Below are 18,083 nucleotides of genomic sequence, written 5' to 3'. Positions count from 1 at the left end.
GTCTGGAAGGTTCTAACTTGTATTATTTTATATGCAGCATATAGATGCTTGGATGAATGTGCTGAGGCAGAGGTATAAGGAGAACCCACAATGTTTCCGGAGCGAGCGAATGTGCTTCCTGGATCACAACTTTACCCAGTCTTGGAGAGAACAGTATCTGGTCTTCAAAACATCGTCGTCTGATCACAATGGTTTAGGAAAAATGCTACCTAGTGGGGCGGCGAGTTTGTATGACGGATCAATGCCTTCATTTTGCCAATCAAACAAGAAGTGGGGGGAGGACATTGATGATATCTATGCGCCACTGAACTTGGACAACAAACATTGGGTGGCTATTTGGATATCGATCCCTAAGAGGCACATAGTCGTCTGGGACAGCATACCTTCAACTACCATACCAGAAAGATGGGATGAGATAATGGAGCCTTTTCTCGAGATGGTCCCTTATCTGATTGTGGAGTGCGGAGACCAGATGCATGGGTTGGAGCGATACACTTATGAGAGACTCCTCAAAGATGTACCCACGGCCAACAATGGTGATTGTGGCGTGTACGCTGCAAAGTACATTGAATGTCATGCTCTTGGGGTCCCCTTTAGCCCTAAAGACTTTGCTAGGTCCAATGCGAAGACTATGAGGGATACTATGGCTTTGGCTATATGGACGGAGCTTGTTGATCAGCATCTGAAAGATAATGAGGATGGTGGTATGTTTGTAGGCATGTATGATTAGATACACAAATCAATTTGTATAGATTTTTTAACTTGTATAGATTTTTTAACTTGTATAGATTTTTTAACTTGTATAGATACACAAATCAATTTGTATATTTGAACTATTTGTATACACAAATCTATTTGTATATTTGAACTATTTGTTTACACAAATCTATTTGTATGTTTGTGGGCATGTATGATTTATTTGATTTTCTAACTTGTATAGATTTTCTAACTTACAAATAAGTCGTCTGGAAGGTTTTCCAGCTGGACGACTTACAAATAAGTCGTCTGGAAGGTTTTCCAGCTGGACGACTTACAAATAAGGTCGTCTAAAAAAAATAAGGTAGTCTAAAAATAAAATACACTGGACGACTTCGTAAAAGGTCGTCTAAAAAAAAATACACTTGAAGGGATAGTAGAAGGTAGTCTAAACACTGGACGACTTAAATACACTGGACGACTTAAATACACTGGACGACTTCGTAAAAGGTCGTCTAAAAAAATACACTTGAAGGGATAGTAGAAGGTAGTCTAATACACTGGACGACTTCGTAGAAGGTAGACGAAACACTGGACGACTTAGAAATTAGTCGTCTGGACGGGTAATCAAGACTGGACGACTTATATTTAGGTCGTCTGGACAACTAGTCAACTGGTTGTGTACATTGTGGTTTCGTATGGCCAGTTTCCTTGCAGTTTGAGCATCTCCGTGCCCTGTGTTTCTTCCTGGGTTTGTGTCCCCTCATCCTAGATAGCTCCAACCAAGATTGCCATCTTGATTTCTTCTGTCTCCCCGGACCACGCTTTACGTTTGGAGGAAAGCATTCTCGTTCCTCAATATGTTGTGACACGATAGGATATATATTCTCTGAGTATCCTGCATACAGATGATTCTTTGAGTAAAGTGGACATACAAGTGTGTCGATATGCACACCAGCATGTGTTCCAGCTGCTATAGCATGAGAGCAAGGTATTTTCTCCACTCCATAGACACCACAACCACACTTTACATGTTCCAAATCAACCGCACAGTCCATTTTGCCACCTTTGACAAAGAAACGCCATCCATCAATTGGTTCGACCGTCATCGTATCCGCTATCTCTGATCGAACAGCAAGCAAGTATTCAACACCCCGGCTATGTACAGTTGGGAGACTCAAAGCATCTTGTCTCCTTTTCCAATACCATTTTCCTAACTTCTGCCTTATGAACTCCAGCAGGAACGGAATCGGAAATCCTCTTGCTCGCTTCAGTGCGGAATTAATAGATTCAGCGATGTTGCTTGTTTTTATGTTGAACCTGTTCCCCTTACAATAAACCCTTGACCATAGCTTGGCGTCGGCCTTCTCCAAATACGTTGCAAGTTCCGGGTTTGCACTCCGTATCTCAGCCATGTACCGGTTAAAATCGTGAACCGTGTGCGCATAAGCAGCCCCTTTCACCAAGTACATGAGATGTTTCCCTTTAAACTTTTTGACAATGTTATCTTGAAGGTGATAATAACATATTCCTCGGGTTGCCCAAGGAAACACCTTCTCACACGCACTTTTAATGGCCGCGTGCCGGTCAGAGACTATCACCAGAGGCTTGTCATGAGATATACAACTAGCCAATTTTGTGAAAAACCATTCCCAAGAAGGTTCATCTTCAGCATCCACGATCCCAAAAGCCAATGGGAATATCTGAAAATTGCCATCTTGTGCGGCTGCAACTAACATAACACCTCCATACTTTCCACTTAGGTGAGTTCCATCCACCACAATGACCCTTCTCTGATACTTAAAACCTTTGATAGAAGCTCCAAAAGAGAGAAATAGATACTTAAATCTTTTCTCAGAATCAAGTTCTATAGCCGTGATAGAATCAGGATTTGCAATGGAGATTTGCTCGAGATATGAAGGCAGACGCGAATACCCTTCTTCTGCTGATCCTCTCACCAATTTCTGTGCATATAACAGTGCTCTGTATGAAGTGGTGTAATCAAGCGTCATGCCAAACATGTTCTTCATTGCATCAGTGATATGCTGTGGAGTTATCCCATCAATGATCCCAACACGATCAATGAAAAGACTACCAACATACTTTGGAGTACAGTGTCTCCGCTGAGCGATTCGGTCTCCAATTGAGCATAAATGTTTTTCCACATACTTTGTTACCCAAAACGTGTTTGACCCATGTTTCACACTCGCTCTGATCTTCCATCCACAACCGCTAACCCGACATATTGCCACAAGGAGAGTTTTTGTTGATTTGTATATTCTGAAAGAAAACCTACCCCTCACTGCTGTCAACCGCAGCTCTGAAAGCAGTGCATCCTTGCTAACAAAACTCTGGTTGACATAGATGCTGGTACAATCCGATTTTCCTCCTTCAATAGCATTTGTCTTAGCATATGTCTTTTCAATTTCTTCAAAACAAATATTATCATCATCTTCCTCGTCCTCATCTAGAACCTTTCCATAAAGACTGTAATCCCCACCATTCTGATCCGTTTCACCAACAATAGTGTTATCAGCATCCTCCTCCCCATTTTCCTCCTCCCCATTTTCCTCCTCCCCATCTTGATTTTCATCTTCAACAGACTCATTATCACCAACATCTTCAAAACATTCATCAGCCTCATCATTATCACCAACATCTTCTTCCCATTCACCAGCTTCATCATTATCACCAACATCTTCTTCCCATTCACCAGCTTCATCATTATCACCAGCTTCTTCTCTTTTCTCTGAAACCGTTTCCACCTTGCTGCGGCTTGATACACAAAGACATACTCTATGCGTTTTGAGTATCTCGAGCAAGTTTCGAACTTGTCTATCACTTGTAACATGAATGGGAGGACTGCTTGGAGTCATCATCATTTCTGCTGGTAATGAGTAGCTAATCTCCACAGTCACTGATCTCATGTCCAGGTTATAATCTTCTTGAGCCATTGCAACAAGTTCAGCATGTGTTGAATCTTCATTCAATAAAAACAATCTTGCTCCTTTGAGATCATCAACCACAAAATCCCAACGGAAATCTCTCAACAACCATTCTCCATACACTGCATGTAACTTAAAAATCATCTGCAAATATTCAAAATAAAACACATTAGTAAACATAGAGAAAATGAAGAAGTTCAACAAACATTATCGCAGACGACTTAGATTTAAGTCGTCCAGAAGACTTAAAGGTAAGTCGTCTAAAGAGGTCACTTTTGCAATTGAAAATTAAAAGGGACGACTTAATTCTAAGTCGTCCGGCTTTGTTTGTTAAAAAAAAAAATTCAGACGACTTATATATAAGTCGTCTACGAAAAACGGGCTAGTTTTGCATTTGACCGAATCGTGTCAGATCTTTGACTATTTCTGGACGACTTATAAATCAGTCGTCTCTGGAAAGTAAAAATTTCAATATTTTATTCAAACTAGACGACTTACACGTAAGTCGTCCCAGGTTAGTTTTGTAATTGAAAAATAAAACTTGAAATTTAACTTTCTCCAGACGACTTAACTAAAAGTCGTCCAGCTAGACGACTTAATTTAAGGTCGTCCGGGATAAGCAAGGTTTGGACGACTTAATTGGGAAAAATTCTGGACGACTTTGCTTTCCCCGGACGACTTTAAATTAAGTCTTCTGACGGGACGACTTTATATTATGTCGTCTGGTAAAAATTAAATTATGAAGTTTTATTTTTCAACTACAAAACTAACCTAAGACGACTTACACGTAAGTCGTCTAGTTTAATAAAATATTGAAATTTTAACTTTCCGAGAGACGACTGAATTATAAGTCGTCCAGAAATAGTCAAAGATCTGACACGATTCGGTCAAATGCAAAACTAGCCTGTTTCTCGTAGACGACTTATATATAAGTCGTCTGGACTGTTTTTTTTCACCAAACAAAGCTGGACGACTTAGTTTAAGTCGTCCGTTTGACCAGAAGACTCATCAGTAAGTCTTCTACATACAGATGACTTACTTGTAAGTCTTCTACGCGAACAGATTTTGAAAAAAATTCAAATTCGTACCTTCAACTAGGTGAGATGACTTTGTTTGCACACAGGGTCTTCTCCAACCACCCAGAACCTCAAACGAAAGCAACCGTAAGTCAAAACGAAAGAAATATGGCTCCAAACAATTTTGAATCAAAAGCTTCAGTTTTTTGGATGAATATGGAGAGAAAGTGAAAGAAATGTTGTTTTTAGTTCATAACAATTGAAACAGAGAGAGTGTAAAGAGATTTACGTGCATTAAAGGGCATTAAAAGCTCCAAACAGTTCGTACAAGGTTGTTCCCACTATTCATGGCAGTGGCAATATTGTAAATACTTGAAGAAAATGAGGTTGAGACAGTAAAGAAGCCATTTTCGAAAAAAAAAAAAAAAAGGGTTAATGGCATTTTCGTAGATAAAATGCAGATGTGGGGTTAAAAACTCAAAAAAAAAATGAGTCAAAAGAAAAGGTTAGTTTTCTGTTTGAATTCAAGTTTTGAGTCACTTTTGCAATAAGCCCTATAAACTATATGTGGACATAGATATCAAAGTGTGGACATGGACACTAAAACATTAACATACATACTTAGACCAAGTTAGATCCACACTAATTACATATATTGAGAGTTATTGAATGCAAGACCAAATGAAAGTAGGTATATTCAATTCTCTTCTTTTAACATCCACGCATATATATATACAAAAAAATGTGGACATGGAGACAATAGATATTTACAAAAATTGTGGACACAAATTAATCTACTATAAACCCGTGTACCCATTCTGTAATCACAAGGATATAGATTCTCATAAGTTAACTATGATAATGAATAATGCTTAGCAAGATTCACAGTTTAAATGTACAATAAGGTTTTTTACCAGCACCAAATCTCCAAGAACTTGCTAACAGCTTTATAAGTACTGTAAACAGAAGACAAAAAAAACAAACCGAAATTCCATTTGCAAACACCCCAGCTGGTCGAGACAATATTTGGAAAAAATTGAGACAATAATGAGAGTGAATTGGAGAGAAGGTATCAAAAGTGAAAGGGAGAGAGGTGAACGAGGGAGAGAAAGGGTTGGAGAGAGTGTAACAAGAATAAATTATATCACTAGTGTATTTTGGTCTTTAGCCAGTAAAAAAGTGTGTGCCAAGTATAAAGTGTCTAATAATGTTAATATAAAGACATAAAGTGTCTCTAGGAATAAATTTTTTTCGTGATCGATATAAGAGAGTAATCTTTTTCCTTTACGGACAAATCAGTGGAGAAGAGAATCATGGAAGCCTTCTTACCTGATGGAGGGGAAACCTCTGAATTTCGAAAGTGCTCTTGTTGCTTCGCGCTAGTGGTAAAGTTCCTGTCTCTCTTTGATTTTCGTGTTGCTTGTTGAACAAGTCATTGTTAGCGGCTTGATTTTCTGATAGCTTGTAAGCCAAGTCTAGCGGGGGATATTGATTGTTATTCTTTACCTATGCAGAATGTTGATGGATCTGATATCATTGGAAGAATAAGAAGACCAAAATCACACCCTCAAAGAAGATCCTTTGCAAGGATGAAGCATTGACAAGAAAAAGGAAGCGTGCCTGGCGTATCTTCAACAACGAAGGGAGCATGCCTGGCCTTTCTCCTACTGGACAATGGGCAAGTAATAGTGCCAAGTTTCCTTTGTTTACAACTGTAGAAAGGGAGCTACTTCCCAAGCGTTTCTACATCAACAATGATGAGTTTACAAGAGAATGGGAGTTTGATTTGCGTGCCATTTCAACCCAAGAGGTTGGTGGTTCGAGCACCGCTGTTTCTTCTTCAATTATGCCAATCGTCTGCCAATAATGCCGAGTGGTAATTGTTATTTATTTTTATTTTTTGTTGTTTTGTGTTTCAATGGCTTAGTGATATTGGTTGTTAATTATTATATACAGACCGCAACTGAAGTTGAGAATGAATCTGATGCCAGTGAGATGCATCTCAGACTTTCAATGCTAAAACATTATCAGTTTCCAGGAGGTTCACCATTTGATCAAAACTGTTTGTTGAAAAAAGAAAACAACATAAAATAGAGTTAAATAAGGTATTGTTTTAGTAATTTATTGTCTATTTACTATTAGAAGTTTTTTTTTTTTGAACAAATTTACTATTAGAAGTTATAAATGTATATAGTTGCATATTGGTCACTGTGAGTCTCTAATTGATCAATCGTGTTTAGTGAAAGAGAGATTTGACCATAGAAGTGGTATATCTTATGCTTAGTACCTTAATCTACAAGATTAATGCTTTGTTTTGCCTTCAAGGGAAGATTGTTGCAACATTTGATCTACCTTACTCGTGAAAACCATACCCTTCATCCTGATAATCTGATGCAATCAAACATGGTGAAATCAGTTTACTCCAAATTTTGTGCAATTGCAGAAGATCTATTTTGTGTCAAGAATCCGACTGAAAATTCAAGAATAAATCTTTCTTGACCTGAGAGACTTTTTTTTTTGACCTGAGAGACTTGATGCAGCATAGAATTAGGATTATCATGAATTATTTGTGATTTTATTATCTTATTTAATAATAATAAGATATAAGAAATCATATATTTCAATCCATGTAATTATGTTATATTAACTCCATTATATTGTATTTCCTTTTCTGTAACATTGTTTTCTCATACACATGAATCAATACAATTATAATTTATCATAAGATTTGATGATATTATTTTTCTCATCACATGTTTTATATCTGATTTTATATAATAAAATAAGATTGATGCTAATGTTTTTCTTTAATTATGTGTCAAGTTCATGTAATCATGTATTCTGGATTTGACATAACCTATAATGTAGAATTTTACCTAGGTGTGCATATAGATCCGGAGGTTGGTGTTTCCCGACTACGGATCAAAGGGAAAAGATTTGCAAGAAAAATCTATCGACCACTGGAAGGACATGAAGATATCACTGCTCAATTCAACAACGATGCTAGCGATTTTCTTTACGAGGTTTGACCAACCATTGCATTGTAATGCAATGGACAGAGGAGATACTCTTCTTCAAGCGATCATTGAAGATGCCCCAAATTGTCGAGCCTACCTGGCCGAGTCGCAAGAACACACTAACTAAAACTTCTTACAAATTGATTGATATACATTACTTTACATATTATATAAAAAATATAATTTAAAGATTGGGTCGAACGAAATATTTAGAATTATGTCCTAATTCTCATTTCTGATTATTTAATAAAGTTCAGGTAATAGTATATATTTAAATTGATGACTCCTGAGTCAAAATTATAAGTACATGACAAATAATCAAAATTTTATCGTGTATTTTGTAGTTTATTGATATTTGTATGTGAAATTCTAACAATAACATTATAGTTATGTTTATTTTATATTATGTTTATAATTACCAAACAAATTCTATCTTAATATTTATATTTGCCATTATATGAGTAATACGTACATATGTCCTCAACAAAGAAACTTTTTTCGTAATAGTTTTTTAGAAAAGTGACATAATTATTATTTTAATTTTAATATTCAATGATCTACGTTTAACATATATATTATGGTGTTGATATATAAAGCAAGTGTCAAATTTCACTTAAAAGCATAGATAAAGTTTTTCCCCTCAATGTTTTTTAGAAGAGTAATTTGATGCTTATTTAAATTTTAATATCCAGTGGATATACAAAGCAAGTGTGAAATTTCCTTTTTCATATTGATGTTCCATTACTTATTAAATTTTAGAACTATTAAAATTGAACTCATTAATTGATTATAAGATAAATTTAACTACTAAAATCATAAATTAAACATCAACATGATATTATTGTTAAAATTTATTAATATACATTTAATAATTAATCCTCTCAAATATTTTAAAATATGTATATTGATGTTACCTGAAATGAGATAGAAAAACCATTTCATAAATAATAGTATACATTATTATCGAGACTCATGTCAAATTAGTGATTAAACACCCATGTTAAATTGGGCTAGATATAAAAAGCTCATTAGAAAAACAAAAAGAAGGCCCATTAAGCCCAAATAAGTTAATGCATGGCGCCAACTAATACGAAAAGTAGTTATTATATACAAACCGCCTTCAAGGCGAGAGAGAGAGAGAGAGAGAGGGAGAGATACAGAGAGAAGCAGAGAGAGACCTTCGATAAAGTTTACGTCTTTTTTTTTTTTTAAACTCATATCTACTTGTTTACTTTCGTCTCGAAACTGAGTATTTGCGGCGCTATGGACGAGTTCGTTGCTCTCACGGAGCGTTACGGGTTAAAGCCTCGAGGAAAGTCAGCTCCAATGGCTGCCTCGAAACGATCTGAATTCAACCTTAACAGTGTAAAGGCCTCTCCTTTCGATCCAGGAGACGACGCCAACGCAGAGTTGACCTTGAACGATTCAAAGTTTGACTTTTTGAATCCTGGTGGTGGGTTTGACGATTTCTTGGTGTTTGATGAGTTGACTAGGTTATCTAGTACCAATGATTCTGGTAAGACTAAGTCGTGTCTTAGTTTGTGTCTGTTACTTGCTCCCTAAGTCAAATCTCTTCATCGTTTTGAACGCAGGTGATGACTTACTGGGTGGTTTGACCGGACTTAGTCCAAATGAAGATGGTTTTGATGAGTTGATACCTGGATTTGGTGGGAGTGGTCCGCTTAGTAACAAGTTTGTGAATCAGTTTATGAACGTTATTTGCTTAGTGGTTATGTATGTAATGATGGTGATATAAAACTGTTTTCTTGAGTGATAGTGAGTTTCAAGAAACTGAAGCGGTTCAAGTAAAGAAGCAGCAGTTTGGTGTATTATATGACCTTGACTCCCTTTTCATCCCTGGGCCTCGGTCTAGCAGCGTACCAACGTATTCATGGGGATCACCTGTTGCTTCAGCACAGTTCCTGGACGAGTTTTCACCACTTTTTGGAGGTATATATTCTCTACTTATTTGCTTACTCACAGATACTTCATACTCAACAAGTGATTCATTTCCTGTAGAATCTGAGGAACTTCCAGGGGAAAGTGACAAAAGAAGAGTAGCTAGATGGGAGCGTGAACAACTAATAAAGAATCGAATGGTATGCATGTGATCTATATTTGTTAAATCAGTGTTAACTTTTTTTCCCCAAACCACTTGCCTTTTCTTATGTCACTGCTTGGTTCTGCTTGCACATGCTACAGTGTTTGGAACCAGCTTCTAGTTGTTTTGAGAATGATATTTTACTTTTGGAAGTTTATAGTTTTTACTTTACTAAATGTCTTCTTGTACGTAGGAGAAGGTTATAGATGATATGAATAAACGTGATCTTCAGATTCAGATTGAACAAGAAGAAAGGAGTGTAAGTGATTGCTGTTTTTTTTCTTTTTGACATTTTACTGTAATAATAAGTCTTCACTATCATTAAGTTCTTTCTTGAGATTCTTGAAAGCGTTTTCATTACACTTACTTCTTTTTTTTCAAGATTTCCTTTAAAATCCAGTATCTAGTCTCCTTGTTGACATGATCAGTTATCTGCTATTGTTTCATTTATCTGGTCACATCATTTTTAGTTAAACTGAATTGACTTTCTTATGATATTGTTTTAGAGGATTTCTGAGACCCTAGACGCTGAGATTAAGCTTTGGGCTACTGGTAAAGAAGGGAACCTACGTGCACTGATATCATCATTGCATCTCGTGAGTTCTCTTCTACAGACAAACCGTTGATCAAATTGCCTGTTTACTTCTTAGTAGTTCCATTGTTGTTTTGGCTATGATGATGATCAGGTACTTTGGCCTGGATGTGGCTGGGAGGCTGTCTCTCTAACAGATTTAATCACTTCTTCAGCAGTCAAGAAAGTCTATAAAAAGGCAAACCTCTATGTCCATCCTGATAAAGTTCAGCAGAAAGGTGCTCAACAAAAGTATATCGCCGAGAAGGTCTTCACCATCTTACAGGTACTTTCATAGTAAATCTCCATCCTCTCTCAAACTGATTTTTCTACCTAAGAAAAATGTATCTGATCAACTTTCTTCTATCACATCGAACAGGAAGCATGGAACAAGTTCAACAAAGAGGAGCTATCTTAAACACTCTGTGTGTGTGTGTGGTGTATGTGTATATGTAGTTATCTACACTTAATTGTTTTGTCAAACCTCTTCTATTAGTATATATATGAATATGGAGTAAGATTACAGTTCTCGCCATTAGGCTTCAGAGGATACAACATTGTTTATTGCTTTTATCTTTTATCAAACGCAAAGCTCATAAAGTACTCCAAGATTCTTGATTCTTTTTGACTGTTCTTGGTTGGAAAAAAAGAGTATTAGTAGTTGCTTTGAAATGGCTTGTATGACTTGAGATCAAGAACAACTCCAGCTATGGACCCTGCAGCTGCAGCAATGCTAACTACCAAACAAGCTGAGCTGAAGACTTGAAGACAAACCCACTGAGTGCTCCATCTAGCTATCTTCTTCTGCTCTATATACATCTCGACCGGGAAGTAAACCGTCAATGGCCAAAACCCAAGTGCACCTAGCAAACCCACAACGTCGTTGAAAAACGGTAGAAGCATTGAGATAAGTGTCGTTATGATCACAAACACTGTCCTCCATATCAACCTGAGTAAGTAAAACCCATTTGGTTATGTAACATGTTCATTAGTAATTGAAGACAAGACTTTGTACTACCTGAAGAAGTTCAAACGGAGAGGCTTGAACCCTGGGATAGGGATCTTGATATCTTTAGCAATGAAGTCGCTATCAGGGAACCGAACCGAAGCTTGCCTCTCGATGAAGGCAAACAAAGGTTGGCAATAGACTTGGTACGCGCCAACGAGGTGAACCACAATGGCTGCATTTGCAATGTCAAGAAGCCAATAAGGGTTATAAAACCCAAAACCGGTTAGGAGATTCCCTGGAGACATGTCTCCGAAGGCTGCATATCCCATGCAACCACACAGCATGTAGAACGTAGTCGTTACACCAACGCTCACAAGTGTTGCCTTCTTCATTGTTTTCTCTTCTGATGGTGGTGACTTCACTGTATCCTGTTTTTCAGACAAAACAAGAATGAGACCATAGTGGCTTTTAATGATCAAGACTTTTGAAGATGATAGAAGAGTACCTGAATCTCTATGAGGATGATGGAGTAAGAGTAAGCAAAAGCAATGTCTCCAAGAGCTTGGAAGCTTCTCCATACCTTCTGTGTCTCTGTCACAGCTCCTATGCTGATCCCTGTGAAACTTCCCTTCACCTTCCCATTTGCTGATGAAACCATAACCAAATTATAAAAAAAAGTTTCCTTCTGATCCACGTTAGTGACTATAGATGTGTTATATAGTTACGGACCTACGACTTGAGCTATGCCGAGAGCAAGACCAGCAGAGGAATAAGTGAAGGACATGACAGCAGCGAGGATAGAGAGCCACCAAAGCTGATCAAAATCTGGAATCTGAGAGAATACAATCTGAACTAGACCAAAAGCTATCATGTAAGGGTTACTGTTCATGTGACATGGATCTTTCCCTCCACTCTGGTGGAAACAGTTTGATCTCTTAATCGCCCTGAAAATTAAAAAAAAAAAAAAATCAAAAACCCATTACCAAGAAACACTTTGGTAGCTTTTAGTTGAGAACACTTACATCATGCTTATAGCTGAAGCAATAGTGTAACCAATTGCAACACCAAAGATGTTAAGATACTGAACAATACCACATAACTTGACCTTCACGCCACCTATGAAGAACAATGAAAAAAACATGTTAAATATTCTAGATTTCTCTTAATCTCCTCCACAGACTCATTCAAATATTTGTATTTTTTACCTAGGTTTGATCGGACGGCGTCCATGTAAGTGTAGTTCCTCTTGCCGGAGATAGGGTCGCCGGAGCGGTAGCAAGCAGCTAGGAGAGTGGAAGTGAAATAAGTGACGACGGAGAAGAGTAACATAACCGCCGGTCCAGCGAGCCAACCTAGCTGTGCTGTGGCCCATGCTAGTGATAAAACTCCTGAACCTATCACCGCCGTTATGATATGTGCGCTCGCCGTCAAAACATTTCCTATATATATAACCCAAAGGAACATTTTAAAACTTCATCTTTCTGTTTTTTTTTTCCGATATGCAAGAAGGGAAATGTTATTACCCGTTCGTTTGATACGGCCATCGTCGTCGAAGCACTTGGAGCCACCGGTTTGTGGCATGTCGACGGCGAAAGCTTCTTGCTGGTTTTGAACCATTAGTTTTTTTTTTGGCTCTGTTTTTGTTTTGTTCAATAAATGAACTTAAATTAATTGCCAAGTGTTATTAAAAAAAAGACAGAAGCTAAGTGTTGCGTTTGTCTTATAACATGTGTTTGAAAACCTCTGTCTGGTTCTTGGGGTTCTAGTTTGAATAAGAAGAAGAAGAGGTGGATGAAGGGAAACTGGAAGCTGAGTGCAGATTTATATACACAGAAAACTGGTAAAAGGTTTATACGAAAAGAGAAGAAAAAAGATTGGTGAAAAGCTGGTAGGACCTTACTCATGTGTTCTTTTGACTCCATGATTTATATGAATGATTCTAAAACAAAATGAGATATTTAAAACACACATACAGAAGAAAGAAAATATGGGATTGAAAATGAAAGTCCAAGATGCTGCCATCGCTTTCATTTGGACTTAGTGTCATTGTTCAACTTTGAATGGCCTTTATTTTGTGTACGTGTGTTGAAGCTTCAAGTTGTTTTTACTTGCAATTGTTTTTAGAGTCATTCTAAGTAATTTCTCAATTATTTTACAATTTCGTTTGCAACTGAAAATTACAGATATATATCATGGTATTTAGCCAATAACAATTTTAAAATTCCTTTACACAATCTTTTGTGATGAATGAAATTATTAATATACAAATATAGCCATTTACTATTGATAAAAATAAGAGAAATTTCACATTAGTAGCACAATGACATGTTTTTATTCATGTCATGGGTTTAGGAAAAAACAATTTTTTATTTAGATGGTTTAGATTATAAAATAGCAAAATATATGTAGAAAATATCTCGTCTGTAAAGTTAAAACGCATCAAAATGTAAAATAAATGAAAATGACCTAGTGCCAACCTTATATGATGAGTACGCACAATTTTTGTGGAGATTTAAGATGCTAAAGTGAAAAGTGAATAAATATGATCGACTTGATAGTGACATACATTTGATACAAATCTCTTACCTATAATTCGAAAGAATATCTCACCAGACCATCATAGAAGTTTCTGCAGGTAGGCGTGCAAGCTATTTTGATTATTTTGCCAACTAAACTCATTAAAAATGTATTGGATTTTGTTCGAGAAGAAACTGTTTCATGGTTTCACCAGCTACGTGAAATGAATATGTTATTTTAAATTTTTTTACCATAAAGTTACTATATAAACCTTTTCTGTTTTCACTACTACCATAAGGTTGATTCGTGGGAAATCAAATCTTTCATCAGGAATTTATATAAAGATTGTCGTCAGACAAAGTCATTAGTTAAGACTAACACTCAATGGAAAGTAGTCCAAAATGAATTATATTCATACAAATAGAATAATAATCTTTTAAACTCCGAGTTTGCGTTAAACCGCAAGCACACATACAAACTGTACTAATCAATCTTAATGGTCGATCACTAGATCTTTACTTTCCATGTGTATATTGCAAAAAAAAAAATTAAAAAAATAATAAAAATCGAGGATCTATGAACAAGAATAAGGTTCTTTGGTTCAGATCATCCACTTTGATTTAAGCAGACATGTACATCCATCCTCAATTAAAGAATGAACCAGAAACGCCTTTCATCATCAGCCCACTTTCTCCAACTTGTTATCTTAGAGTATCATCCTCATTATCTAATATATTTAAAATAGTTTCATCTCAACCCATGAGTTTATCATCACAACACTTAAATTCTCTTTTTCATTTTTCAGCCGTCACGATTTATCTGATTCTAACCTAGAGATAAAAGAGCATCAGATTCCTTGCTTACTATTCCCGGGTAGGTTTCGGTTTAGGTACTGTATTATATTTGACATTTATCATATGTATGATATTTTAAAAGTATCAAGTTTGGTACTGCTAAAATAATTTAGCAAAATGAATGTGTATTCAAAGTTTCTAAACTTAATTTTAGTTGTCGTCCAAAAAAAAAAAAACAACTTAATTTTAGTTTACCGAGTTGATTATAACTTCACTAGATGATAACCCGCGCTTTGCGCGGAGTGAACTTTTTTTTAAAATATGTTGTATCTAAATAAATAATACATTTTTTTGTTATCAATAATTTTTTTTTACATTTGATTAGGGATGATATGTGGGTAGGTATCATTTGGTTTGGTTAGGTTCCGTTTGGATCTTTGCAAATTTGGTTCGAATCTTTATATGTTCGGTTTGGTCTTAGATTCAGATAACCCATTTAATTTTTTAAAAACTTAAAGTTCATATATACTTTAAATTTCTCAAAACATAAAAATAAAAATAATATGTTACATATAAATTTGAATAATGTATACCAAAATACTTAAATTTAACATAAAAATTGGTTTAACTTAAATATTTGGATAGAAAATGAATAGATATTTTCAGTATTTTGGTATTTTGAGTAATGTTTAGTTATTTTAAATATATAATTTTTACTATTTTTATATATTTCTAAATATTTTGGACAATTTAAAACATCTTAAGTATTTTGTATATTTCTTTTAGATATTAATTGTTTTAAATAATATATTTAAGTATATAAATTTGGTTTGAATATACTCGGATACCCAAAATATTTTGGTCCGAATCGGGTTCGGTTCTGGTTTTTAGATACCAAAATTTTAAACATGTTCAGATATCTAACCAAATTGATTAAAGTTCTATACTATTTTCTAGATTGAATTTGGTTCGGTTATTTGGATTCGGATTTTTTTCCCAACCATATATTTTTTATTGTAACCAAATTTTAAATGAAAGTGACAATGGTTCATACTGATTTTGGGTATACAACAATTTTTAAACCAAAACACTTTCTTTTATGTACGTGATTTATTTAGTTAATCATTAAAAAAATATTCAAGACTCATTAAAAACGATAGGCTGAACTGAAAAAAAGTTACCATTGATCACAAAATTTTCAATGTGAGGCTTGTACCATTTTTAGTAATTTATAATCATTTTAAAAAATTCGAAATATAACATATAAGAAAAAATATTTTTTTTTATTATATGCTTAATGTGATTGTTTAATTTATTTTAACAAATAAAATTAAACGAAAAGTATAGAGGATAAAAAATTATTATCAAATCTTTATTATTCATAATCATTAATGGTGATATATATGTCAATCATATTAGGAAATTCCGTAGCTTTTATTTAAGGAAACAATAGAGAATATTTTTTGTATATTGATAATTGATTTAATAGTTATTTAATAAAAACTATAATATATGTGTAGATGGACCAACTTATTTCTCTAACAATCCTGAGAATAATTCTCATGATGACATGTGGCTACCAAACAATGTTGCAATGTTCCAGGATTAATATATAGGGGATGTTGTCATGAATTATTTTAATTGGTAATATTCAATTGATGCATGATCAAATATATTCCATAATGATAATTAACATGTTCTCATGTATGTATGTAGCAATGTATACGTACTTCACTTTTTGGTTTTTATTTCTTTTAGCTCACGAAAATATGTATTGTCTTGCCAGATCAAGCTGACGCAAAGTGTTCTAATTGTTATGACATCTTCAAGAAAGGTTTGACGACTAGTTAACTTAAGACAACACTATCATACAAACAACTCTTTTCTGATAAGTTAAACAAGTGCTTGTTGCAATAAGAAAATTAAGAATCGTAACTACCACTATAAGAATCTCATCGTTGTAACTTGTGGCTTTCCGTCATTAGTACACCAACCCACTCCGTGATTACAAATACGAAATATCTAAGGATAAAGTTTATGATAAAATCCTCAACAGTTCTTTCACATGGTTTGCTGGTTTCCACTATAGACGTATCTTATCAGTTGTAATGATCAATGATATTTATTTCAAAGCTATTAATACAACTTTCCTGACAACTCGCATGCTAAGTTAATATTATGGAGTTGTATTTCTGTTTTCTTGCCCCCTTTTACTTAGTCCGGCAGGGCAAGCCAACCTTGTACTCATTCTTTTTCTTCATGATACATAGTTAAACAGAAACAATGGAAATATCACAGAATGAGTGGAATGTTAAGTTTAAAAAAAAAAAAAGTTTTGTTTAAATTTATAGCGCTGCCATACTGCCATTGAAAAGTGTATTAGTTTCAAATAAAATAAAAACAGGTTTAAATTAAGTGTAAGCAAGTTATTGGCTTATTGTAAATGCCGTTACAGTTGGAATGTTTGAACGTTAGGTAGCATACTTGAATTTTTGATCCCTTTAATAATTGAACATAAAACAATTTAATTCAATGCTTACCTCATCAAGCAAGGGTTAGAAATATACCACCCTTCGAAGATCGTACTCCACTGCTGGCACTTGACCAAAGCAACTGTTTTTTTTGGTAAAACCAAAGCAACTGTTTCTTTTGCAGAATGATTGATGACTCGCAAATTAAATACTTCCAAATAGAAATGTGATGGAATTATACAATAACATTCTCTTGGTAACAGTTGTTAGAAACCAACAAAATTGTCTCATCATCATCATCATCATCATCATCTCGTAGAAATAATCAGTTATTACATCATATTGTACTTTATGTTTTGTTAACTACCTTTGATTGTCAGTTTTCCTAACATTCTCAGGCAATTTTTTTTTTTTGAAACTGAAAGAAGTTAGCTGGATAATAAAGGCGATTTTTCGTGGTTTATTCTCTGTTTTATGTTGTTATTAGTGTCTTGTGGGACTATATATAACCTTCTCCAACACGAACGTTGTAAATTTGTAATGCAGGAAGGGGCAAAGGAAATCAACAATCCATGCAGGCACGTTACGTTCAAAAAATCTAGGCAGGATACGAAATTTTACTAAACTAAATATTAAAAGATTTGAATGATTTTATGAATGATAGTTTATAATACATTAATTCAAATGTAGAATATGGTTTGAAATTTTTTAAACAAAAGTGAAGAGTATAAACTTCAGTATATAGTGGATTTACCGAAAACTCATTATTTTAAAAAGGGTGGTTAACCCACATATTTTAGAAAAAATCAAAAAATATGAAAATCTGGTTTTCGTGTATAGTTTCTTAGAGTACTGACATAAGATGATGGTAAAAGAGGTTTAGAACCTTTGTTGTCTCCGTTTCTCTAGATAATGAAGATTTTATAATGATAATTCCACTATTCTAGGCAGTATATGAAATTTTACCAAACTAAATACAAAAAATTAGAATGATTCCTATATACCA

General features: G+C 34.8%; 2 protein-coding genes across 2 annotated transcripts; one reads left to right on the top strand and one right to left on the bottom strand.

Moving 5' to 3' along the window:
* The first annotated feature begins 8,827 nt into the window (after nt 1–8,827).
* LOC108824304 (auxilin-related protein 2-like) lies at nt 8,828–10,869 on the top strand. Its single transcript, XM_018597704.2, has 8 exons — nt 8,828–9,190; nt 9,267–9,366; nt 9,452–9,624; nt 9,694–9,773; nt 9,969–10,034; nt 10,282–10,371; nt 10,462–10,632; nt 10,726–10,869. The coding sequence occupies exons 1-8, from the start codon at nt 8,938–8,940 to the stop codon at nt 10,762–10,764; spliced, it is 972 nt and encodes a 323-aa protein (XP_018453206.2). The 5' UTR covers nt 8,828–8,937; the 3' UTR covers nt 10,765–10,869.
* LOC108824303 (amino acid permease 3) lies at nt 10,817–13,079 on the bottom strand. Its single transcript, XM_018597703.2, has 7 exons — nt 12,819–13,079; nt 12,501–12,734; nt 12,318–12,411; nt 12,025–12,239; nt 11,801–11,940; nt 11,365–11,723; nt 10,817–11,295 (listed from the first exon to the last, which is right to left on the bottom strand). The coding sequence occupies exons 1-7, from the start codon at nt 12,910–12,912 to the stop codon at nt 11,001–11,003; spliced, it is 1,431 nt and encodes a 476-aa protein (XP_018453205.2). The 5' UTR covers nt 12,913–13,079; the 3' UTR covers nt 10,817–11,000.
* Between the last annotated feature and the right edge of the window lie 5,004 nt (nt 13,080–18,083).

This window comes from Raphanus sativus, chromosome 9, assembly GCF_000801105.2.
Source record: "Raphanus sativus cultivar WK10039 chromosome 9, ASM80110v3, whole genome shotgun sequence".
Taxonomy (NCBI): domain Eukaryota; kingdom Viridiplantae; phylum Streptophyta; class Magnoliopsida; order Brassicales; family Brassicaceae; genus Raphanus; species Raphanus sativus.
Note: the sequence above shows the minus strand (reverse complement) of the source record. Positions and strands in the feature narration are given on the sequence as shown.